A 24024-nucleotide genomic window follows, 5' to 3' on the forward strand; every position below is an offset into this window, starting at 1 on the left:
GGACGTGGACATGAGCTCGCCTCTCGCTCCGGCATGGCTGATGACTACCAGGCTGTTTTCCTGACCGACTCTGTTCGGGGTTGATGTATCCAATGTTGATTCCTCAACGGGAGAAGCCGATGGAACATCTTTTTCTTCTTCTTCTGCCTTTCTTTTTTTTTTTTTTTTTCTTCTCTCGTGACAATCGTCATTTCCTAGACATTCTGGCCACCTGTCTGTTAGTGGAGTCAACTGCCATTGACTTACGGCCGAATGAACCCAGACCGATCATAGTAGCGATGTCTATCTACTCCGTATCTAGTACTATATCCACCTGTCAAGACTAAAAGACAAACCAGTACGGAGAAACAACAACCGTCCCCAGTCTCAGATCGAATGATGACAAGACGCCGCGCGTATCATATCATTGGGCTAGGAATAGGATAAATCTATCAACACATTCAACCCATTCAACCCTCCGATCTACACTTACCACTCGATCAATAGTCGAGGCATAAGTTCTAGACACTAAATTGGACACCAGGACACCTGGACAAGACACTAACCAACGGAAATAGAATTGTCTGTAAATTTACCCAGTTGTCGAAAACCCCAGTCATATTAGATAAAAATAATAATCAAGATAATTATAATAATGGAAATCACTGCTGTCGCCCACGACGCCACCACCGACATTCGTGGTGCTCTCTGATCCAACGGATTATCCCTGCTCTCTGCACGAATCCCTGCCTCCTCGTCTTCATCCTGGCTCGTTTTTCTTCTGCTGATGGTTTGGTGTGACATGGGTGGATTCGCTTGCTTGCATATATTATTTTTGTTTAGTTTTATTAAGGTGGTGATTATTATATTATTTTATATTATAATTTATAATTATAATTATGATCCTCGCTGTGATTTCCTGACGATATACCCGACACGATCGGCCGTTCATGATGGAAGAATAGCGAGTATTAGTAAAAACGAAGAAACCACGCAGAAGCCCAAGTATACCACAAATAACGGACCAATCTGTCTCATCAAGATAAAGATGTGTCTATCATCGGAATGGCAGGAAAGAATGTCAAGGGAGGAAAAAGACAAAGGGATGACTTGTCAGCGGCCTTAGGTATGTACGGTGGTCCCGCCCTAACGCCCTCCAGATCGTCCCGAAGCCCTAAATCCGTACATACAATACGTATCTTATGAGACTCATGTCAATTGGTAGGAATGTCCAAGACCAGTTGATTCAAGCCAGCCAACAGCCAATTATCACCCTCCTCGTCACCGGAGGTTGAAACTCCACTTGGGCTGGAGGCTATCGTCGAGGGCGTTCTCTAGTCAGTCTGTTCCATCTGTTTTGGGGGGGAGGTTGGGTGAAGGGTCGGAGTCAGATTGACTGTGTGATCTGCCAACCAGACCGAAATATGAAGGGAGGTCAATCAAGGGTAGGAAGTGTGATGTGTATTTTGATTTATTTATTTATTAATAAATATTATTCAAAGGAAAAGAAGATTGTTTGACTTCTCCCTTGTTCCGTCACCGCCAATTCTCCCTTTCCCATCGTAGATGAGACGGTATACCTGACGGGTTGGGTTGTTTCGGCGGTTCGTTGGCGAACGCTTCCCGCTCGCTCGTACATCTTCCATGATCCACTGCGCCGTTTTAGAGTGCGTGATCTTGCAGCTTGAACTCCATTGTTTCTTTTATTTCTCTAATTTAATGTTGATAATAAGAATAAATGTTTCCATCCCTTCTGACTTTTCTTCCTTTTCTTCCTTTTCTTTTTTCAATATCTTAATTAATATCTCATTTTATCTCCTTCCTTTTCCATCACCCCTCTAACAAACCATGAACACGCCAAGCAAAAAGAGGAATGTAGAATTAAAAACCCAACCATCAATTTCAAATCTCCTCCTTAGCGCAAGTCTGAATCCCCAAGCGTTATTTTTCTTCCACCCGGCTAGGATGCGTATCCATATTTCGCACATACATACAACCAGACATACATTAATACGTACATGGGCTAAGGACGGACGGACGGTACGGTACCTAAGCTAACGTTGCAGCTCTGCTCTGCTCCCTCGGTACCCATCCAGTACCTATGAATAAGCGTATGTATGTATGTATGTATGCGAGGTTTATCGAAGCTGCGTACCACTCGTGCACAACATTTCCTCCTTCGAGAGTGTGAGGTGAGATGGGTTCCGTGGCTCGGGACTTGGTATGCGACAAATCCCGTGGTTGATGGAGGGAGGTATTGTTTGGCTGAATTGGACTGTTAGGCTGTTCGTTAGCTGGCGGGAAATAAATGAGCGTGTCTTTGGTTCGTGGTGTGGGACCCGTGCTCATCATCGTGGAGACGGATGGGCTAGCTGTTCGCATTGGTTTGGTTTGGTTTGGTTTGGGTTGGACTTGAATTGGAATTGAGATTGGGATAACGCGCCTGTTAGCCGTTATTATTTTTCCATTACTTCTGATTTTAGGAAATTGGAGATCATCATTTTCTTGTTGAATTAATTTCACACTATATTTACTATGATTGTGATGGAAAAAGAGAACTGATCGTCCTTCATCAATAAAAAAGAATAGAAAAATAGGAATAAATACAGGTCCGTGTAGCCTCACCGGTGGACTCACCAGCCTTGGCGTTCAACACCGGACTCGGTCTGGAGAGTCAGAGAATGGAATTAAAAAATAGAATTAGTCCTCTGTGTTAGAACGTAGAAGAGAAGGAAGATGTTACCTTGATAGAATACACTATTGATCGTCCATCGATCCAGCATCATCCCAGCGCGCAGGACGATCAAATGACTTACAGCAATGCGATCGGTTCCCAACAGTTTAATATACTCTCTGGTTTACCCCTCTGCCTAGTGGAAGAATCATATTATGATCCTGGTCTTAGTTGGTAATCTGGTAATGAATTACATATTAAGATATTGAGAGGTTTTCGGATGTCTCCTAATCAGATTGGTCCTCTCTGTCTCTCTGAGTCTCTCCTTGACGCCCGGCTTTATTCATTGTACAGGTAGGTAGTATATCCTGCAGAACTCGAACTGTTTCTACCTTGTGTCTGTCTGTCTTCTGTCTATCTTCTGTCTGTTGTCAATCACCCGCTGTCACATCCCTTGAACCATCCATCAACCAGGTAGGTACGATGTCTCCTCTACCTCTCAATAATGCATATCATGATCCTTTCTCTCTACTGTACTCCGTACTCGGTATTCTATAATTGAATATGGAATAAACTTCCCACCCTCCTTCCTGTATTTCCTGGTTTCCCCTCTCCATCCCCAACGGACCAATCCTACCCCCCCAGCGCGTCGGTTGGATCGTCACGGCCCTAACCCAAACGGTGGTCCCTGCCCGCGTCCAGCCTAGAGACCAACCAAGCCTTAGCTCATCCGGGCGCGCTGGTCCTTGCTTCGTGGCGGTTCTGCTGCTGCTCCTCTCCCTCCTGCTGCTGCGACAATCTTGCTGTCGGAGCTTGTCATTGAGAAGAGGTGGCAGTCTTCTGGACCCTGCCAGCAATGGTTGAAGCGGCCACCGCAAGACCAGCAGCTCCTCTAGCTCTCCGCTTTTGCACAGGTTCGAAGCACGGTCGTTTTTTTATTCATTATTTTATGATTATATTATTTATCTTTATTCTCATTATTTATTTGAATTTATTATCTTATTTCAGTGGGAAAAGAATAAAAAAAGAAAATTCACTTGTCTGGAGTTGCCGGATCCACAACTGGGACGGTTGGATTATTATTCTTCTTACTCTTTCTTTGGATTGTTTTTTTCTTATTTGGATTTAATCTTTTTGATTTATTGGATTTCTTCCTCTGACATCTTTGAATTCTTTTATTTTAATTTTATTCTTCTTTGGGATTTTCATTTCTATTCTATTTCGATTTGATTTTCATTTTTATTCAATTTATTCGATTTATTTCCCCTCCATTTTCCATTCCTGATTTCTATGATTTGATTTGATTGATTCCTTCGAACGAGCCAGGACAGGTCCACGACTGAGTACTTAGTTATAGTGACAGTCCATCCGGTGGTGATCCACTGTTGAAAAGTCCACTCTTCTTCCCTCTTGACCTTTCCTTCAACCTCCCCCAAGCTTCTCTCTTTCTTTTCCCCTTCCAGCGACCATTCGGAACCCATTGACACGGGACCCAGAAAACGGACCCGGCCGGGACCAGTTCCAAGATTTCATAGATAAAGGACGACCCAAAAGGATAAAAAGAAAAACAATTAACCAGCCAAAAAAAAAAACCACCGGACATCCCGCCGCCCATCAAAGCATCAGAAACATTACGGCGTCCAACCGCCCAGTTTGCCTTGCAGCTTCTCTTACATTCCCACGCAGTAGGTTTCAAAAAGAAGGTGATCGAGAGTTACAAACCACTTCCAACCACACGTGCCGGTATGTGATTTTTCTTCTTCTTTTTTGTTCTATTTTCTATCCTCTTGTTTTGTGGTTTCTACCAGAGAACCAACCCCCATCGGTCATTTCTGTCCATGAGGTTGGATTGTATACACTCCACGTACCCAGACATTCCTGCTGTATCCCCTACCCACTTAGTCTCCTCCCGACAGCTTTCTTGTTCTGGAATTGTCCCTCGCGTCATGTCCCCTTCGATTGTTTTTCCTTGAGAGTTCCATCACCCGTCAACTGGATCAAGGGAGAGGGAGAGGGAGAGGGAGGGGAGGGGAGGTGGAGAGAGAGGTTGTCGAAGCCGACCAGCCTCCCAATAAAATGCGGGAAAGCAGTTGAACCTTTCGGCCGGGCTCTCTCGATCTTTTCTCCTCTCTGTGTCTACTGTTTGCTGTGCTGTGCTGTTCCTATCTCATCCCTTGGTTGAGATCCTCGTTCCCAACCTTCCCCTCCTCGGCCGATCCGTCATCCGTTCATTCGCCATCCATGGATCAGAGCTCCGTCTGACTACACTATACTCCCCACCTCGATCTTGATTCTTGCCTACCATCAAGGAGGAATTGACCAGAAAGAAAAGGGAAAAAGAAAGGAAAAGAAAAAGACAAGAGAATAGAAAGAAAAAAAAAGCAAAAAAAGAAAGAAAAACAGGAAAAGAAAACGCGTTTGGTATATCTTCCATTTCCCATAGACGCATCATTTCTCTCTCCTCTTGGGCTCTTTTCTTTTCTTTTCTCTTTTCATCTTCTTTTCCTTCTTTTCTTCTCTTCTCTTCTCTTCTGACTGTCCCTTTCTCTCCCTTTCGGATCGTTCCTCCTCCTTCCATCTCCCATCCAGTTGTCTCAAGAGAAACCCAACCTGCAAGTCGTTTAGGCTTAGTTTGGGGCCTGCGTTTGCTGTACGCCCCCAGCCTCCACCGCTGGATGATCTGCTGCTGCTGCTGCTCCTGCTCCTGCACCAGCACTGCAATCAATCATCTCTCTCTCTCTCCCTCTTTCGCCCTCGGGTCTGTCTGAGTTCACCTACTTTCGATTTTTATTCCATTTTACTTCCTTTTCCTTTCTCCCCCTTCCTCTCCCCTTAGACCGTTCTATTTTTGCTTGGGGTCCCTGCTTGGGCTCTCCCTCTTCTCCCTTGTCGGCCCGCATTAGCCTCTCTATCCCTTCCGTTTGGCGCCTTCTTATACATACATCCACCGTTCCGTCTGCCTGTTCCCTCTACCTCGATCATCACTCTTCTTACTCTTTTTTCTCCTCTTTGATTTCGACCTTTATTTTTTATTTTATTTTTTCGTTTTTGTTCTGCATGACCTTTGATGACCTGGAACGTATCACTCACGCCCGCTTTGCTTGCTTTTGCAGATTAGACGCCTCTTGCCCCCTCCAGTGACGCCATTTGCTTGATTTTCTCCAACGACCTGACACGACCTGTTACGATTTGCGACGAGTCGGACCGCCTCTCCGTCACACTCTGCGCTGCCCTCTCGACAACCCTCCACCCCGATCGCATCTACAAATCCCCCAAAGCAGTCGACGTTTGATGCTGGACTATCACGTCGTCCCTGCTTCTTCTCCCCCCCACTTTTTACGACCTGAAACGATCCCCATGATTTCGTGCTTTTGATTCGGTTGAGCGATTTTGTTGACCAGCCGCAAGCGCCCGGTTCACCTGGATTTCATGGTGTCCTTTGCCACGACCAAGATCTTCACTATCTGGATGTTAAAGTTTGGTGCATGCTCTCTGCATAGCGATTTGTCTTGATCCAGTTGCCTAGTCATCTTCGAGCGTTTAACGGTTACGAATCTCCACGAGCTTGCCACGATTGCACTTTTGCTTTGAATTTTCTCTGCCGTCTGATTATCATCGAGTTTCTTATCTCTATTTACGAATCCTCTACAGTTTCTCCGAACATCACCTGAATTACCTGCTATCCATCTGGATCGCATGACCTAAAGGCAACACTTCCGCCTTCACTCACCCAATTACTGGTACGTTGGACGCATTCCGAGTCCGACGTCCACCGCTCCCTCTTGCTACGATTCTTAGAGCTGTTCCCCGCCAACCGAAAAGCTGGAGCTGCCGTCGATTTCGCAGGTCCACACCAGAGGTCCTGCCGATCTTCCTTGGTATAACCACCACGCCGCGGAGAGACCGCTGTTGTCTGGTGATAAACTCCCCGCGCTGAGTTTACCGACAGCCTCGCAGCCGCCTGTCTCGGCCCAGTCCTACCGGACGAGCTGGGAAGACCCCGGTTCCAACAACGTGAGCGCACGCACAAGCCTGTCAGGATCCGCGCCTGTCGTCAACGAACCCCGAAGCCCGCCGCCGTGTGCCGATCTCTCGGCTGGTGGTCAGGGCCGACTCTCCTTGGATTCCTCCGCGCCGCAGGAGTACGCCATCTCGCAAACCCCCGTCGGTGACAGCTACTATCCGAACCCGACCCCGCTCGGCAGCATGAACCAAACGCAGCCCTACATGGATGTTCACTCGTCACATCTGTCGTCCGCCCAGGCGTACGGGTCGCAGGCCGCCACCGCCGGTGGCATGCCGCACTATCATCAGTACCACCAGCAACCGTCGGTGCTGCAGCCGGCCTCGACCACCTACGGACCGGCCAGTTCATACACGCAGTATGCCTACCCGCATAGTGTGGCCTCGTCTCAACCGGGTCCCCCGAGCTCCATGAGCAGCCAGGTTCCCCCTCAATTACTCCCTCTTCCGGGTAGGTTGGATTAACCCCCAGGGCCAATGTTGCCACCAGGGAAATTCATTCTGATGATTATCATAGGAGTCGCAAGCCACGCGGTGGCACCGCCTGGTTACCCAAGCCACTCGGGCCCTCCGATTCAAGGCTATGTCACCGACACCACAGGCCAGGGGGCTCCCCCGGGGGCCAAGCCGCGCGTGACGGCCACCCTGTGGGAAGATGAAGGCAGTCTCTGCTATCAGGTGGAGGCCAAGGGTGTCTGTGTTGCCCGACGTGAAGGTAGGCCGTTCATCGCAGGAGAATACCCACGTATATCGTGGCCGGGGTGTGAATGTGCTGACGGTTCCCTCAGACAACCATATGATCAACGGCACCAAGCTGCTCAACGTCGCCGGCATGACGAGAGGCCGTCGGGATGGGATCCTGAAGAGCGAGAAGATCCGTCATGTTGTCAAGATCGGGCCGATGCACCTCAAGGGGGTGTGGATCCCGTTCGAACGGGCGCTGGAATTCGCCAACAAGGAGAAGATCACCGACCTGTTGTATCCGTTGTTCGTTCACAACATCGGCGGGCTTCTCTACCACCCGACGAACCAGACGCGCACGAACCTGGTGGTGCAAGAATCACAGCAGCGACGGTTGGAAGGGCCAGCCGCCCGGGCTTCCCAGGGCCCCCAGCCGCCGTTGCACCATCATCACTCGCTTCAAACCCCCGTTCCGTCTCACATGCCGCAGCCTCACACCGTTTCCTCTCAGCACGGCGGTCGCCCATCGCTGGACCGTGGCCACACCGTCCTTACACCCCCCGCCAGTGCCTCGGGCGTTATTGGCCTTCCGAACCAAGGGAGCTCTTACGAATGGGGCAACCAGGGCATGAATTCCGGCGTCCCCCACTCCCAGCCGTTGTCCATCGATACGACGCTCAGCAACGGCCGGTCTATCTCCACGCCGGCGACCACCCCGCCGGGGTCGAACCTGGGGGGCATGCCGTCCTTCCAGGGCCAGCCCGGGTATGACAGCGCCAAATCGTACTACTCCGCGGCGCCCCCGTCCCACGCCCAGTATGCTCCGCACCAGCCCATTGCCCAGCCGGCGATGTCTCCCTATGGCCAGATGCCCAGCGGGTACCTCAAGAACGACATGGGCCCGCCGTCGGGCCGTGCCTCGGGCGGACAGCCGGAACCAGAGCCGGCTGATGTCAAGCCCGAGCGGTACTCGCAGACCAACGGGCACATCGGCGGGGAACCGGTCCCCGAGCACGAATCCGACTACGTCCAGCAGGACAATTCGGGCTACCACGCCAGCCGGGGGTCGTACACGTACACCACGAACCCATCCCTGGGCAGCCTGACGGGCGACCACCCCCAAATGACTCCGGAATTGACCGGCTCCCCGTCGCAGCAGAACGGCTCGGGGCGGATGACTCCTAGGACTAGCGGAGCTCCTCCGCAGTGGGCGTCGGGCTACAATACGCCTCCTCGGCCAGCGGCAGCCAGCAGCCTGTATAACATCGTCAGCGACACCCGAGGAACCTCAGCCAATGGAACTTCCCTCGACAACTACTCGGTCGCCTCCAATCCCGCACCAAGCTATTCCACGGGACTCAACACCTCTTTGGGATCGAACAAGCGGATGCGCGAAGACGACGATGTCGACCGCATCCCGCGACCGGACAGCCGTGGCACCGAGTACGACGGCAAGCGCCGGAAGACGATCACCGAGTCGCCGGTCGGTGGTCCCGTCGGCAGCCTTCCCCCAGGATTGCAACCCATGAAAGCGGGAGGTGTGATGTCTCGCCGGAGATAGTCTACCCAAAATCATCAAGATAAGGAGAGGAAAAAAGGAGAAAAAAATTATAATAAAAAAAAAGCGAAAAAAAGAAAGAAACAAATCACACAAAACAACAAAAATTTCTTTTCGTTTTGATAAAAGAGAGGTGAAAGACAACCTCCAGGAGGTAGAGCAGCTTGCATGGTCGATATGCAGCACGATTTTCTTTGGTTTTTCTTTTTTGATTTTCATTTCATATGTCTTGCATTGTTTCCCATAGACGACGCATTCCCGCGGGTCTCGGCATGCAGATAGGCAGGATGTTCGCGACCGGTCTGCCGGTCCGCAACAGCATGCTATGCCGGTTGATAGCCTCGCGTGCCTTAATGCTGAACACATGTTGGATCTGATCTAACATGGGCACCATTTATGCATGGGTATGACTCGGATTTGGATATTCGAGTCTATGATCATTTAATGTTGGAGCGTTTCATCTGGTCACCGGTGTCAACCCGGTCGGGCTTTCCTTTTATTGGATTGATTGAAGGGATGGTCAGCGTTTGGTGCTATTGGGTCATCTTGCGGGTTGTTGCGTGATTTGCGAGAGAAATGGATGGATGGATGGATGGATGGATTGGATAGGACTTATATTTAACGACTATGATGTGACGAATTTCCTATGACGAGATTTATTATATCGTTGTGGCTTTTCTCATTTGATTTTTTTACTTTTTACTTTTTATTTACTTTGGTGCTATCTCATCTCTACTTATTTATGCTTTCAACCCAATACTGTGTGTGGTTGGGATTGAGTATGTATGGATTGCATTAAAATTCATGGGATTTATAATACTTCGGCTTTAGTAGAGTATGCTTCTGTATGTAGAAGCAGATCAGCATGATAGACAAGGATTATGCATCCACGAGATGGACTCATCTCAGACATACAACCTACATACATAATACCTTGTCAAGTAGAACTGCATCAACAGGGCATGGAATGCACATCTGTACTGGCATGTCTGTACTCTGTACCCTGCATCCAGGTCGATCATAAGTAGTCCGTTATTGCCAAGTCAACCCTCGATGTATAGTACTTGAGTAAACATAACGATGTATATTAGTTATGTGCCTCAGGCATGTAATGATGATGATGATGATGATAATGATGACATAATAAAACCAACTGTATCCAAGCGGATTCGCCCAAACGGGAAAAACATCAACAGTCTACCGTGAGTTGACTGACTCTGATCAACGTTCCATGGTTGAGTTTGACAAATCAACCACGTTACTCACCAAACTCAACCCCAGACAGAAAGGCGGCGGCGGCAGCAGCAGCAGCAGCAGCAGCAGCAGCATCGACAACAACCAGCCCACCAACAATTAAACCAAACCAAACCGAACCGAAGAAAACCAACCAACCCAACCCAACCCGTCAAAGAAGCAAATCCTGCAGGGAAAAAGAAAACAAAAGATCTACAAAAGATCTACAAAAGATCTACAGGGACAGATCTCGAAGAGAACGAAAGATGCCCCCGATAAGAAAACACCACCACCAACAACAGGTGACATTTAACAACCACCGCATCTTCGATCCCTGGAATTCCTCCTCGACGGGCCATCAAAGGGGTGAGACGTCGACTGGGACGGCGTGGAGGCGGACGAGGGAGGAGAAGCTTGCGGCGCAGTTTTCTTCTTCTTCCTCCACCTCTTCTTCTTCTGCGCCTTCTTATGCGCCTTCTGCTGGGGGGGAAACGGGGGGTAATGGTGGGGAATGGGTGTGGATGAATGATCATCCTGCTTTGGGAAGTGGAAATGGGATGGATAAGGAGAGTGGGCAGAGGGATATTAGGGATATGTTTTCTGTTGGGAAGGGGTCTTCTTCCAGGCCTTTATTGAATGGTGATGGTAAGAAGGAGTCTTGCTTATTACCTTCTAACGACACCACCACCACAACCACTACCAACTCTATCAAGACACAAAACCAACCTCAAATCCACAACACCCCTCAAACCCAAACCCACAATACCCAACCCAACGAAAGCAGCGAACCCAGCATCTCAAGAGAAACCGAAGAGAGAAAAAGAGGGATATTCTCAAACCTCACAATCCACCTCAACGCCCCCTCCTCCCCCCTCATCTCCGACCACGCCCTCCGCCATCTCCTCGTCGCGCACGGAGCCTCCCTCGCCCTGTCTGTGTCGAGGCGCGTGACGCATATTATCGTGGGCAGGCCGAATACTTCTTCTTCTTCTCCTGCTGGTACGGGTATATCTGGCGCCGGAGGAGGCTTGTCTGCGACTAAGTTACAGAGAGAGATTGCGAAGGCGGGGTGTAGGGGGTTTAGGGTTGTTGGTGTTGAGTGGTTTGTTCCCTTTCTTTTCTTTTCCCCTTTCCCTCCCTTATATTTCTGAGAGAGAGAGAGGGAGATCTGTTTTGATTTTGATAGACTGATGATGATGTCTAGGGTCCTGGAAAGTATTAAAGCGGGAAAGAGACTCTCTGAAGCGAGGTTCGCGATGAATGTTGCTGGGAGGGGGCAGAGGAGTGTGTTGGCTTTTGTTTGATTTTGTTTTCTTTTTCTTCTAATTTTTTCTTTTCTTCTTTGATTTATTTGTTGCATTTGGGCGGTGGTGTTGGTATATGGTGTTGGTGTTGTGTTGTTAATATTGTGATACCCCTTGTTATATGCTTTCTTCCACTCAGTTTACACTAGTATACACCCAGTTTACACTTAGTTCATCCTGCCACGAGTAACTTAAATCCCCATACTTATATCCTCTAATATATACATTATCATAACTCATTCACATCATACATCATCAGGTATCCTACCCCACTACTTCCCATCCTCATACCGTCTCCACCCCCGCCCATCCTCCTCCTCCCGCCGATAAACCCCCCCAGCCGGATACGGATCATGATCCGGCCCATCATAAGGCGCCTCATCCGGCAACGGCGGCAGCGGATTCACCCGTAGTCGCTGCGGTCTATCAATAGATGTCGTCGGTCGGTGACGGTATTCTGGTGACCAGTCGTCGCTCTCGTTGGAGTCTGTTCTGTCGAGTTTCTCGATATATGTCTCCTCCCGCGAGTCACCACGTACTAAACCCAGTCGCTCTTCTTCCGAGTCTTTGGGTTCCTGGTGGTGGCGGCGGAGGAAGCCGCGGGGCGAGGAGGATTTAGGGGATAGGGCGTCTTGGGGATCGGTGCTGCTGCTGCTGCCGCCTTTGAGGCGGTGGAGCATGTTGAATGAGAATTGGCGTTTTGTGTGGGGGGAGGGGTCTGGTTCGCTTGTTATTGTTGTGGTGGTGGAGGCGCCGCGGTAGCTGGTGTCGAGTGTTGGTTTCTCGTTCTCCTTTTCCTCTTGGATGGGCTGCCACGGGTGGTGGACGATGCTGGACGTGCGCGTGCGCGCGCGGATCTCCTCGAGGAAGGAGTTCCCGCTGTGGGTGGTGCTCGGGCGGTCGTCTTCGTCTGGGAATCGCGACATGCCTAGTGGTGGGAGGGGGCTTTTGAGAGACGGTGTGCGCGTGCTCGTCGTTCGGAAGGTGGCGGATCGAGCCATGGTCGGTCCGTCGCCGAGGACGGTCTTGCGCCGGCGCAGGCCGTCCCACTCTATTACCTCGTTCTCGGCGGGTTGCTTTTGGTCTTCGTGCCGGTCGCGGAAGTATCGTCTTGCTTCTTCGGCTTCCATGGTGCGTCTCTGGGTTGAAAACCGTCGGACGATGGCGGCTGCGCCGCGGATGGAGTCTGCCTTTGGCTCTGATTCGGGCTCTTCTTGTGTGACGACTTCGCGGATCTGGTTGAGGTCGCCTTTGAAGACTGCTGCGTCGGGGACGTCTTTGGCGGATTTGGACACTTGGAGGAGGACCACGCCGGCGCAGATCTGTAGGAACCCTAGGACGACGGTCGCGATCTCCATGCCGGATCCCTTGAAGCCTTGGAAGAGGATGGCGGAGGTAGCGATCGTGGCGCTCGTGAAGAAGACGTAGTAGGTGGGGGTGACCAGGGCGGCGTTGAAGATGTTTAGGGCTTTCTGCTGAGGTTAGAATGGTGGTTAGAAGGGAGGAAGGAAGGATGAGGACGTACGTTCAGGTAGATAATCTCCGTCAACAACGTAGCGATGACGAACACCAGCAGCACGTAGAGGAACCACTCCTTGAACTGCGACTCGCCGTTGATCTGCGCCAGGATGGCCGCGCCCAAACCCTGCGTCGCGACGACGCTCAACCCACCCACCAAACTGCAGATGCTGATGTAGACGAACATGCTCTTCTTGCCGTATCGCGGCCCCACCCACAGCGCCGTGAAGGCCGACCCGACCACGATGATCCCCGCGTAGGTCAGAAACCCAGGCGCGATAACAAAGTGCTTCATATCCTGGATATTACGGACAGACGACTGCTCGGGGGCATTCAGCGCGATCACAACCGACCCAAGAATGCACGTAAAGCATCCCACCTTCCCCACAAAACTCAACCGCTCCTTCAGAAAAATAGCAGACAAGATAGTCGTAACAACGACAGACAGCGCCCCCAACGGCGTCACAAGGATCGCGTCCACAAAAGCGTAAGCGACAAAGTTACAGATCTCGCCGACGATCATGAGCGTCATGCCCAGCCACCACCAGAAGTTCTTGAGATACCCGTACCCCTCGCCCGCCTCCTCATTGTATTTGACGTTGGCCTTGAGCAGGCCGACTTTCTTGATCACGAACGAGACGCCGATGAAGAGGCCGGATGCGACGGCGAGGCTGATGCCGATGGCTTTGTAGGAGGCGGGGCGGCCGCTTTCTTCGCCGGAGCGGGCCTCGAGGGCCGCGTGGGCCATCGAACTGGGGAAATTCATCGGTGTCGCATGAACTGCCGGTGTCTGTATACTGTATATGTGTATCAAGGTCGATCAAGTAATTTCGAGTATGTGGTTATAAAGTTCGAGACAGACAGCGAGGCATGAGACAGGCGATCGAGAGCACGGCGAAGAGAAATGCAGGATAACCGCCGCGTGGTTTCAGGAATGTCGGAGATCTTTTAAGCTCGGCGGCTCGACACGTGGGGGGAGAAAAGGGGGAATGACAGTTTCTAAATTGTCCCCTACTTAATACACGTAGATTGACCGGTTAATTTACGAAGGAGACATCCTGATCAAATAAATGAACTCATATTATTGATAGAAAGAGGCAGGCCAAGAAATGCAGAAGGCTGGAAGATTGTCGGACCCACCGCCGATCCCACGCATCGAGATCCTCTAGACCGTATCGTAATTTTCGAGGCTGATCAGTGGTGAGATTAATTCTTCTCAATCTGGTCAGCTAATTCATCTGAATATTATATTGCCACAATCCTGTCATTTCCTTTGTGTTGATTCCTGAACCGGTGGGTATCTCTGTCATTCTCCCACGTCCTGACAATCAGAACCGTGGAACTAACAACGCAATAAAGGAGAGAAAAATAAAAATAGAAACGGAACAAAAGACAGAAAGGATTAAGAAGGGAAGCATAAAGAAAAGAAACATGTCCACATTGCTCATTATACAAGTCTCCAAATACATACAGGCATTCCACAAAGCCCCCGCGCTATGAAAGAAAGGAATCAAAATGGTCATGTTCCGTCATGAGTCAATCCATCGTGGCATGTTTGATAGAAAGAAAGAAAGAAAGAAGAGTAATGATCATCGCACGTGGTAACTGGGTTTGCGCTGTCGGTTCACCACCGGCGGCGGTTCATCCACCGGGTACGGCGGCCGAATCTTTCCATTCGACCCACGTCCGGGACTCTTCCGCACCTCGAGCGGCATGGGCATCGGGATCCCGCCCAGTTCACTGGGCTGGCTGGCGTCGGGATACGGAATCGGCGTCTTGGGAGGCACCGGGGGTGGCATCCCCCCATATTCCGAACTCACCCGCGGCGACGGATACGGCTGCTGTCGCGACCCCGGTCGGCTGGCATCGCTGGGGGCCAGGCTCCCCCCATCGCTCCCCGACCTGCGGCTATGGGAGATTCCGACCGTATCCTGTGGGGTGGGATGGACCGGCAGATAGTCCTCTCCCGGCGGCGGCGGCGGCGGTCCCGAAGGCGCCATCGGTACAAAGTCGCCGGGCAACTCGGCCGGCAATTCCACGGCGTCGGGATAGGAGGTCTGGGGCGGCGAGACGGAGACGGCCGGGCGCGAGAAGAGTCCCATCTCCTCCTGGGGCGTGGCCAGGTACTCGTTCTCGGGCTCGGCCTCCCGGGCGGCTAGGCGACGGTGCATGCGCTCGATTTTGGCAAACTTGACGCCCGCGTCCAGGATTTGCCGCTTGACATCCGGTTTGGTCAGATACCGTCGCGTGTTGGTGCTGATGTCGACCAGTCGGTTCCACTCGTTCATGCCGAATTCGCCCACGCCCACTTCCACGTTCAGCCGGTAGTAGTTGTCCTTGCTCACGTTGCGCTTCGCGAGATGGTCGCGCAGCATTTCCATGTGGATATCCTCACACCCCTCGATCTTGTTGATCAGCCGTCGACGGGCCTCGGCAAAGGTGCCCAGGGCGTCGCCGAAGAAATCCTCCCACCACTCGTGTTGTCGGTTGTTGGTGCCCGACGGACGACGACCCGTACCGATACTGACGAAGACGCCAATCTCGCGACCCGGCCACTCGTTCACGGCCGCCTCATCCAGGACCTGCGGGGAGGGGTTGTAGGTGCCGACGCCCTCATCGATGAAGACGTGCTGGCCGATCTGGATCGGTTTGAAGGCGAGCCCGGTGGCTGCGGTGGCGCGACCGGCCTGCCAGACCGTGCAGTTGAACTCGGGCGGGGGTTCTCTCCGGGAGTCGTAGGACCGCAGGAGGACGGTGGAGTTGCTTCGCGTGGTGCCTTTGTACAACGCCGTGACCGCACTATACCGACGGTTTATGGTTAGTTGGCAGTGACGATGAGGGCTTTAGAGGGGGTTGCGACTCACGTTTTGGTTCGATATTCTCGGTTGTCGTACAGCAAGGCATCGGGATTACCCCAGCGGAGTCCGTTGATGAAGGTGGAACCCCGGTGGCTGGTTGGGGTGGACGGATGGGAGTTGCTGGAGGTGCTGAAACTGGCGCGACTCACCGATCGTTGGAGGACGGAGTTGGGGCTGTAGGGGGCACTGGCCATAGAGTGGCGGTTCGACGCGGGGCTGGTCTGGTCGTTCCCCTCGGCCTCGAAGACGGTGTGTTCACGGACGCACTCGCGAATGGCTTCCTCCAACCGGGACGCTTTGAACAAGGTCGAGCGATAGGGGATTCCCGCGATGGTCTTGTCCGTCTCGAAGACTCGGCGGGTCATGCGCACGTAAACTTCCTTGCAAGTTTCGAGGTCGAGGCGTAACCGACCCAGCATGAGGGCGATCAGACCGCCAGTGCCGGTGCCGGCGATGAGGTCAAAGTAGTCGCATGGTTTGGGGATCTCTTCGCGACGGGGCGCTTTACCCTCACATTCGACGTAGACCCGGTACATGAGTTCTTGTAGAATGATGAGCATGGAGTAACCTCGAACGCCGCCACCGTCTAAAAAGGGAAAACAAAATCGACTTGTCAGCTTTCATCTCACGTGGGGGGGCCGGGAGGGGGAGGCGCAAGTATGCCTATCTAGGAAACCTACCTAGCGACAGGATCCGCAAAGGCGGACCCTTGGTGGTGTCCTTGCGGCGCAAGTTCACCGAGTCCATGGTGTTTGGATCGCCTCGAGGGCGGGCAACTGCCTAATATAGGTCGGGGCCTGATCGGGGCAGTAATAGCGGGGTTCAGGGTATTGACAGAGGTAAGATTTGGAAGTGAGGGGGGAAGATGTCAGAGAGGTCGTGAGAGACAGAAGAAAGAATGGAAGAATGAAAGAAGAAGGGTTCTTTCTCTTTTTTCCCTTTTAGTTCGCGCGACAAGGATGATGACGAAAGGGTCAGGAAGATCGAGGAAAAGAAGGAATGAAGAAGAAGTCAATCAGTCTAAGGTGAACTAGCCGAACGGATGACTACACCCTTAGGTACTTAGTGAAGCCGGGTAGGGCGGACAAATCCGAGTCTAAGATTCTGTCTTTTGATTTAATTTCACTATTCTTCTTGGATAATTGGAACTATCTGAGGATGTGATTTGATGAAAGCAAAGATAATTCCTTCAACCTTGGATTTCCTGCTGGAAGGTGGGTCTGACTGTGGCGGTGGAAGTTCTGACTTTGTCTCCCCGTTGGGCTGCGTCATTGAGGCGGTGCTACCTCTGTCCGGTCGATGGTTGGTTGATTCTCTCTGAATACGAATTACGATGATGCACATCAGTCAGGACAGGAGTCATGTTGGAGGATTGACATTCCCAACAGTCGAAAGTCTGAAGAGGCTGGAGAGGTGAACCGGTGGGTGGTTTATTGTCAACTGTGGATCCCACGTTGACATCCATGGGTCTGTCCAGGAACAATCAGTCGGACAGAAATAGAACAAGCAAACAAAGTCCATGTGCGATATCCTGGAGTACATATATACAGTCTTTGAGATCGCAGTGGTTTGAGAATCGAGGACATCAGCATGATCAGCTCGCGCCACCGTTCCACGGTTGATCAGAACTTCCATATCTTACAATATCCTATCTCGCGCGAAAACTCAGTTCGGTCGGCTGCGCCTCTTCTCCAGATCGAAGGAAAATACGGAGTACGGAGGAATCAGCCTAATATGACAATCGATCAAACTGTTTGTGAGGCTGGTAGGCTGGAAGCCACACGGATGGAGCACAATAGAGCCACTGGAGCACAATGAAGACCCGGAGACATCATTTGCATCGATCTTATCCAGGAGATACATCCAATGATACAAAACTTGTTTATCTCAGTCCCCGTCTCCCCCAAGTGGGTCCCACTGAAGGCTCTGTCTGTCCTGCTTGTTCGAGGGATGGCAAAAGCAAGGAGCCTAATGCTAGGGATCCCTCGGGCAGAAATTGTCACGAGCCCCTTAGTCGGGACGTGCCCTCAGTCCTCTCCTAAGTCTTCTTCGACGGAGTACCCCATATTAATACCCGGAATGTGTCTAGAAAAACATTCTTGACCACGAGGCTGTCACCGGAAAGGAAAGTATTCCACCACAATGGCGATCAAGAGGACGTTGAAAGTCTAGACTGTCAGATGGACCCAAGTCGGACGCAAAACAGCAGCTGGATTCACCGACCCGCGAGATACAGGAGAGAAAAACCAAGACCGACGACCTCGTTAGTGCTGAGGACTATACCTGACTTAGTATAGTCATCTTATTATTGTCTCACTTGTCCTGGTCCTTGTTCTGGTGCTTTGTGCCTTGCAGTCGCACGGCACGACCGATGAGTTTTTCTGCACCTCGCCAGTCGCAATTTGAGTTGTTGAACAACGGACTCAAGAGGCTATCTCGATTATGGAGAAAACGTAGATATTTACTTTGGTGTACTCTGTATAATGCAGTTGAATCTCCTCGACCATGCACACGTATGGGAAGGGATTTCACCTGCAGGACAATTCATTATGCAGAGGGAAAAGGGGGGTGCGTGGGGAAGATAAACGAGTGCGTGTATATTGTAATACCCACAGTATACAACCCCCAGAGATGTAAAGGAATGGTAAATCCACAGTAATCTGGTATCACCACGAAATGACGATCATCGCGACGGCCGAACCAGCAGTTGCAGGAAGTCCGTGTTTCTCAATGATTGGAGTGGAAATCCAGCTAATCAAACTAATAATTCTCGAGACTAACGACGGACTAATCAAAATCAAAACTAAAAACAAAACTCAGAAGAACTAAAGGATGGGGGATCTCAGAGAAGTTTAGCCCAGGTACCCCGTCCGACCCTATATCCTCTCTTCTCTCCCCTCCTTTTCCTTCCTCTTCTTCTTCTTCTCTTTTCCTCTTCATCACCGTCGTTTTTACCTTCTGTCAATCAGCTACACTCCCCGGTCTTTGTGCCGAGTACATTCTTTCTTTACCACTCGTGGTTGATTCCAGTCGTTCTTTCTACCAACTTACCACTTACACTTACGCTTCACGTTCCGATTTCTCGCTTTCTATCTATAATAATTCACTTATCACGAAATATTATACCTTCAACATGCGTCTCTCTTTCGCCGCTGTCTTTGCCGCCGTCGTGGCCGGTGTTGTCGCCACTGAGCCCGCCGAGGATGTTTCCACCGTCATGGTCACCGAAACCACCACCTACTGCCCGTCCAGCTCCGCCGCCGCCGTCACCAGCACGCCTGCTGTATGTATATCATACCCTATACTTGGTTCCAGTATACTAACAGATCAACCAGTCCGAGGAGATCACCACGAGCAACGGCCTCCCCTACACCGTCACCCGCCCCATGATCACCTCCACCATCACCCACTGCAACAAGTGGTATGTCCATCCCCATTCATATTATATATAAAGGACGAAACTAACATAATACAGCTCCAGCACCGCTACCCCCAGCCCCAGCAAGACCCCCATCAAGTACCCCATCCTCCCCCCCTCCTCGACCCCCTGTCGTCCACCCCCGGCGTCAACCCCACCGGCTCCGCCACCACCCCCGCCGCTCCCATCTTCACCGGTGGTGCCTCGCGCGCCGCCGCGGGCGCCGGCGCCGGTCTGGCCACCGTCTTCGGTCTCGTCGCTTATCTGCTCTAAGCCTCTGCTCCTTTAGTGGATGTGGATGTGAATTGCAGTATATGACCTCGTTCCGTTGATTTTGATTGCCTTGGGTTGATTCTTGTGTTGTTGTTTCGCTGCGAGTATGGGTCTCGATTTTATTTATTTGTTGGATTATTTAATGGGTTGCTGTTGTTGCTGTTGCTATTTGTTGCTGGGTGATGATGATTGATCGTCTGATTGACGCTTTCTCTGACCGTCCCTTCCCCTATGACTTGCTCATTATGGGGAAGGAAAGAAAGAAAAGAGAGGAGAAAAGAAAAGAGAAATCACTTATCCTATACGCGACTCCGATACCACTACTACCTACCTACTACTTACTACTTACTACTTACTATTTTCCTACTTACATATTTATTACTTTTACGATCTTCGACATATCCCTCTTGTTTTTATTTATTTATTTATATATCGAGTTCTATATATACACTACTACTACTACTACTACTACTACTACTACTACTACCACATCGCACTTGATCACTTCTTCGTCGAGGGTTTCTAACTTCATAGTTTGTCCATAGGTATATTGGTTAAATTCAACTCGCATCTGCGACTGCGTTTAAGTTTTAAGTCTTCAATTATTCATGCATACATGATTCCATAGTTCCATTGGTTCCTTGGTACCGGAGGTTCATGAACTGATAGTATTTCTTATTCAATACTTGAGTTAACTTTATCCAAACTCAGAGATTAGCCTCTACCATAGATATCTACATTCCTTTCTCGTCCTATATTTTTTTCTAAAGCTTCGCCGTACTAGTCTTCTTCCTCTCAAAAAACTCCCTCACCAACCCCCTCGCAACCTCCACCACCTCCCCATCCTCAACAGTAGGCGGCACCCCAACAGGCGCATCGTACTCCCCCCGCACGCCATTCTCAACCAACTCGCGCAGTACCCTCCGCAGAGTCTTCCCGCTGCGCGTCTTGGGGATCATGCCCCTACCCTGGATGATTCCTCCCAAGGAGGCGATCGCCCCGATCTGCTCGCGCACGAGCCCGTTCACCTCGCGGAAGAGTTCTGGCGAGGGTGTTGCGGGGAGAGGGCCCGTGCCGCTTCGGGGCTGGATGAATGCGAAGGGGAGGTGGCCTTTTAGGGCGTCGGGTATGCCGACTACGCTAGCTTCGCCGATGGAGGGGTGGGAGAGGATGGCTTGTTCGATTGCTCCTGTTGGTGTATACTGGTCAGATTGTGGTTGATGGTGAAGATGGGGAGGATAAGTAGGATTGGTGGGATGGAAGTGAAAAGGGAGAAAGCATACCAGTGCTGAACCGATGCGCAGCTACATTGATGATATCGTCAGACCGCGCCATGATATGAATATACCCGTCGTCGTCGATCATGCCCGCATCGCCCGTGTCGATCCATCGTCCGTCAAATCGCTTGAGATAGCTTCGGTAGAACCGCTCGTCGTCATTGAACAGCCCTGTAAACGCGGACGGTGCCAGCGGTACCGCCATGACAATGTTGCCCATGGTCCCTTTTGGCAGTTCCTCCCCCTCGTCGCTCACAATCCGGACGTCGAACCCGGGCATGGGCAGACCCGCCGACCCCGGTCGGATCGCCAGTGGTTTGACCGGATTGTCTTCGACGGTCTGTCGCTGCGCGACACCCAGAGCGCTTCTCAGCGCCAGCCCCGAGATCGGAGATCCTGACTCGGACGACCACCAGTTGTCGATGACTAGAGCCCCCGGGGCCGCGTACTGGGTCAGGAGATCCTGGTAGAGCCGCACGATACTGGGCTCGCTGCGCTCGCCGGCGAGGAAGAGTGCCCTCAGGTGTCGGAGACCTCCGCGACGCGCGACCGCCTCGAAGAAGCGATTCTCGGGGTCCTCTTTCCGGATAGCCCGCATGGCGGTCGGGGCTGTGAACAGCGCGTTGGCCTTGTGCTCCTCGACGATGCGCCAGAATGTGCCCGGGTCGGGGGTGCCCACGGGCTTCCCTTCGAAGAGGACGGTCGTGGCCCCGACGAGGAGAGGCGCATAGAGGATGTACGAGTGGCCGACGACCCATCCGATATCCGAGGCGCAGAACATGACATCGCCCGGCCCTTTAATATCAAACAGATACTGGATGGAAAGGTGCAGGCCAACGGCATGGCCGCCGGCTTCGCGAACCACACCCTTGGGTAGCCCCGTGGTCCCGCTCGTGTAGATCACGTACAGCGCATCGGTGCTCTTGACGGGAACCGGCCCTGCCCTGATGCCGCGCATTCGCGCACTCTTCATCAACCGCTGCCAGTTCCGTTGGCCCCCTCGCTTGTCGGGCTGATTCCAGCGGTGCTCATCCCTCTGCCAGATGAGGATCTTCTCCGGCTTGAAACTGCTAGCTTCCACGGCACCCTCCACCAACGGGCGATAGGGGATGGGGCCCTTGGATCCTTCAATACCGCAGGAAGCCGTCAATATAGCGCGGGGCTTGGCCGCCTCGATGCGCTGCGCCAGCGATTTGGGCGCGAAGCCGCCAAAGACGGCCGCGTGGATGGCGCCCAGACGAGTGATAGCCAAGGCAGCGATGAGAGTAGCCGGGATCATAGGCACTATTCAGTCAGTCACGCTTCCATCCCTAGTCAAACACGATGTGGTATCGGAGGTCCTACTGTAAATAATAACCACATCCCCCCTCCGCACCCCCTCCTCCCTCAAAACGCCCGCCAAAACCTCCACCTCATCCAGCAACTGCCGATAAGTATACCTCTCCTTAGACCCCGTAACCGGCGAATCCCACACGATGGCAACATTTTCCCCGCGCCCGTCCCGCACGTGGCGGTCCACGCAGTTGTACGTCGTCGAGATCTCCCCATCCGGGAACCACGCCCAATGGTCGTGCCGGACCCCACTGGGGAGGGTCTTGGAGTGGCGACCGATGGCACATGACGGTTTCTGGTGCCAGTCGAGCTGGTCGGCATGGTGAGACCAGAAGCGCTCGGGATCCTGCAGGGAGGAGTGGTGGACTGCGTGTTGGGGGTGGGGGGGCATCATGTGGTGTGTAGTCCGGTCCGTCCACTGGACTAGGGAAGATGGTATGTATGTGTGTATGTATGACGAGGGGAAGATACCAATTTGGTTTGATCCAGTCAAAGGATGGTCAAGGGATGAACCCGACGAGAGAAACGAGGGGGCTTTCAGAAAAGAAACCAAGACGAGGGGGTATGAGACATGCGGGGAAGGGATCCACCCGTCGTTCTTCTTCCTTTCCTCCGTGCCCAGTCACTGCTGTTCTGCCTCTTAACCTAGTTACCCTGTTGTGAAAATCCCTTTGTCATCTTCCAGAGTGTTTGTTTGTTGGACAGATCAACCTCTAGTGGAACGCGGGGGAGAGAAGAGGCAAACGGACAAACCGAGGTAAGGGGTCTCTAGAGAAAGAACCGGGAGCTTTCCCCGCACGTCGATCGAAGCATGGACCACTTGCTTTCTACCCAGTTCCCTGCGACATGATACATGATACATGTCCTATCGGTTTGTTCAAGGTTCATTTCTGCATTGTGGTTATGTTCTTGACGAACTAGTAGGGAACTACCTATGCAGGTCTTGCATGCTTGATCGTGGATTGGGACACGCGTGACTGATTCTTCCACAGATACATTCGGTCAGGGAAGTGAAAACGGACTGGCTGGATCGTGTCAATCACCATCAAGACTGGTTGGGGTTGAAATATTGATTGTATTCTATGGCTTTTGGTGGAAAAGAAAGAATATAAAAGTAAGATACATAGAAATATCAAAAAAATCCTAACTGGATAGCCGACCTCTTTTATTGTTCTTTTGGTTTACTTGCAAATGCATCCGAAAATCAACAACTCAAAGCTCAGCCGTAGGGTATCATATCGCAATGCCTGCTAAACTGTCGACTGTCGTTCGCTGGTCCCTGAGGTCGAAAGCCAGACCGTCGTTCCATCAACTCACTTTTTTGGTTCGGCTTTTCTGCTACCTCGTTCTTTCCGTTGGCTGTTCTTTTCTTCCATCTCATTTCCCTTCTCTCTCCCTAGACTATCCCGTCCGAAGGTCCGTGTGACCACCATGCTCGATAATGGTCATCAGAAATTTCTCTGATAGAGTCGTGACGGGTGTCGAAATGGGTTGAACCAGGGAAACAAACAAAAACAACCAAACAAGGCAAAAAGAATCAAAAGAGCCAACACGACTGCAATCCCCGCGAGACGTTCTATAGCCTCCGAAAGCTCTAAGGTCTCCAGCCCTCGAAACAGGAAGAGCCCAAGACAAAAGGGAAAATAAAGATATAAAAAAAAAAAAAAAATATAACAAGAGTAAAAAAAAAGAATAAACACCCAAGAAACTTGAAAATAAAAAAGGGGAATGGAAAATAGTAGATCGCCTCCCACAGGTCATTCATGGTATAAATCATACATCGACCTCGTTCAAATAACCACCACTGCATCCAGCAGGTGGTAGGATGGGACGGGCGACACGTCAAGAAAAAGTAGGGTAATAATAATAATAATAATAATCCAAAGTAGAACTTGG

At 51.4% G+C, this 24024-nt stretch overlaps 7 protein-coding genes across 7 annotated transcripts; 4 read left to right on the top strand and 3 right to left on the bottom strand.

Annotated features, from left to right (window-relative positions):
- Positions 1-33: 33 nt before the first annotated feature.
- P168DRAFT_318317 (apses-domain-containing protein) lies at positions 34-8918 on the top strand (the record flags this gene model as incomplete). The annotated part of the gene is made up of 4 exons (XM_024840191.1): positions 34-72; positions 6452-7127; positions 7194-7391; positions 7465-8918. 4 exons carry the CDS (start codon positions 34-36, stop codon positions 8916-8918), a joined length of 2367 nt encoding a protein of 788 aa, XP_024693894.1.
- A 1280-nt stretch (positions 8919-10198) lies between these two features.
- P168DRAFT_304323 (uncharacterized protein) lies at positions 10199-11540 on the top strand. Its single transcript, XM_024838833.1, has 2 exons — positions 10199-11250; positions 11353-11540. The coding sequence occupies exons 1-2, from the start codon at positions 10415-10417 to the stop codon at positions 11450-11452; spliced, it is 936 nt and encodes a 311-aa protein (XP_024693895.1). The 5' UTR covers positions 10199-10414; the 3' UTR covers positions 11453-11540.
- Positions 11541-11724: 184 nt separating this feature from the next.
- Positions 11725-13879, bottom strand: P168DRAFT_326988 (DUF803 domain membrane protein; the record flags this gene model as incomplete). The annotated part of the gene is made up of 2 exons (XM_024841186.1): positions 12978-13879; positions 11725-12924 (listed from the first exon to the last, which is right to left on the bottom strand). The coding sequence occupies exons 1-2, from the start codon at positions 13734-13736 to the stop codon at positions 11725-11727; spliced, it is 1959 nt and encodes a 652-aa protein (XP_024693896.1). The 5' UTR covers positions 13737-13879.
- A 680-nt stretch (positions 13880-14559) lies between these two features.
- P168DRAFT_318319 (putative Patatin-like serine hydrolase) lies at positions 14560-16575 on the bottom strand (the record flags this gene model as incomplete). The annotated part of the gene is made up of 3 exons (XM_024840192.1): positions 14560-15769; positions 15835-16414; positions 16509-16575. The coding sequence occupies 3 exons, from the start codon at positions 16573-16575 to the stop codon at positions 14560-14562; spliced, it is 1857 nt and encodes a 618-aa protein (XP_024693897.1).
- Positions 16576-18961: 2386 nt separating this feature from the next.
- Positions 18962-19519, top strand: P168DRAFT_318320 (putative GPI anchored protein; the record flags this gene model as incomplete). Its single annotated transcript, XM_024840193.1, has 3 exons — positions 18962-19111; positions 19164-19253; positions 19304-19519. 3 exons carry the CDS (start codon positions 18962-18964, stop codon positions 19517-19519), a joined length of 456 nt encoding a protein of 151 aa, XP_024693898.1.
- Positions 19520-19618: 99 nt separating this feature from the next.
- Positions 19619-20104, top strand: P168DRAFT_148782 (uncharacterized protein). The gene has a single exon (XM_024832787.1). The coding sequence runs from the start codon at positions 19702-19704 to the stop codon at positions 20062-20064; it is 363 nt and encodes a 120-aa protein (XP_024693899.1). The 5' UTR covers positions 19619-19701; the 3' UTR covers positions 20065-20104.
- A 179-nt stretch (positions 20105-20283) lies between these two features.
- P168DRAFT_268472 (putative acyl-CoA synthetase) lies at positions 20284-22811 on the bottom strand (the record flags this gene model as incomplete). The annotated part of the gene is made up of 3 exons (XM_024835091.1): positions 22141-22811; positions 20803-22080; positions 20284-20708 (listed from the first exon to the last, which is right to left on the bottom strand). Exons 1-3 carry the CDS (start codon positions 22520-22522, stop codon positions 20284-20286), a joined length of 2085 nt encoding a protein of 694 aa, XP_024693900.1. The 5' UTR covers positions 22523-22811.
- Between the last annotated feature and the right edge of the window lie 1213 nt (positions 22812-24024).

Source organism: Aspergillus campestris (genome assembly GCF_002847485.1).
Source record: "Aspergillus campestris IBT 28561 chromosome Unknown P168scaffold_5, whole genome shotgun sequence".
Taxonomy (NCBI): domain Eukaryota; kingdom Fungi; phylum Ascomycota; class Eurotiomycetes; order Eurotiales; family Aspergillaceae; genus Aspergillus; species Aspergillus campestris.

Bases quoted from the DNA above. Each gene is read 5' to 3' on its own strand.
- P168DRAFT_304323 (XM_024838833.1), top strand. From the start codon at position 10,415: ATGCCCCCGATAAGAAAACACCACCACCAACAACAGGTGACATTTAAC. The intron at 11,251-11,352 runs GTTTGTTCCCTT...GATGATGTCTAG, and splicing joins AGGGTTGTTGGTGTTGAGTG to GGTCCTGGAAAGTATTAAAG.
- P168DRAFT_148782 (XM_024832787.1), top strand. From the start codon at position 19,702: ATGATGATTGATCGTCTGATTGACGCTTTCTCTGACCGTCCCTTCCCC.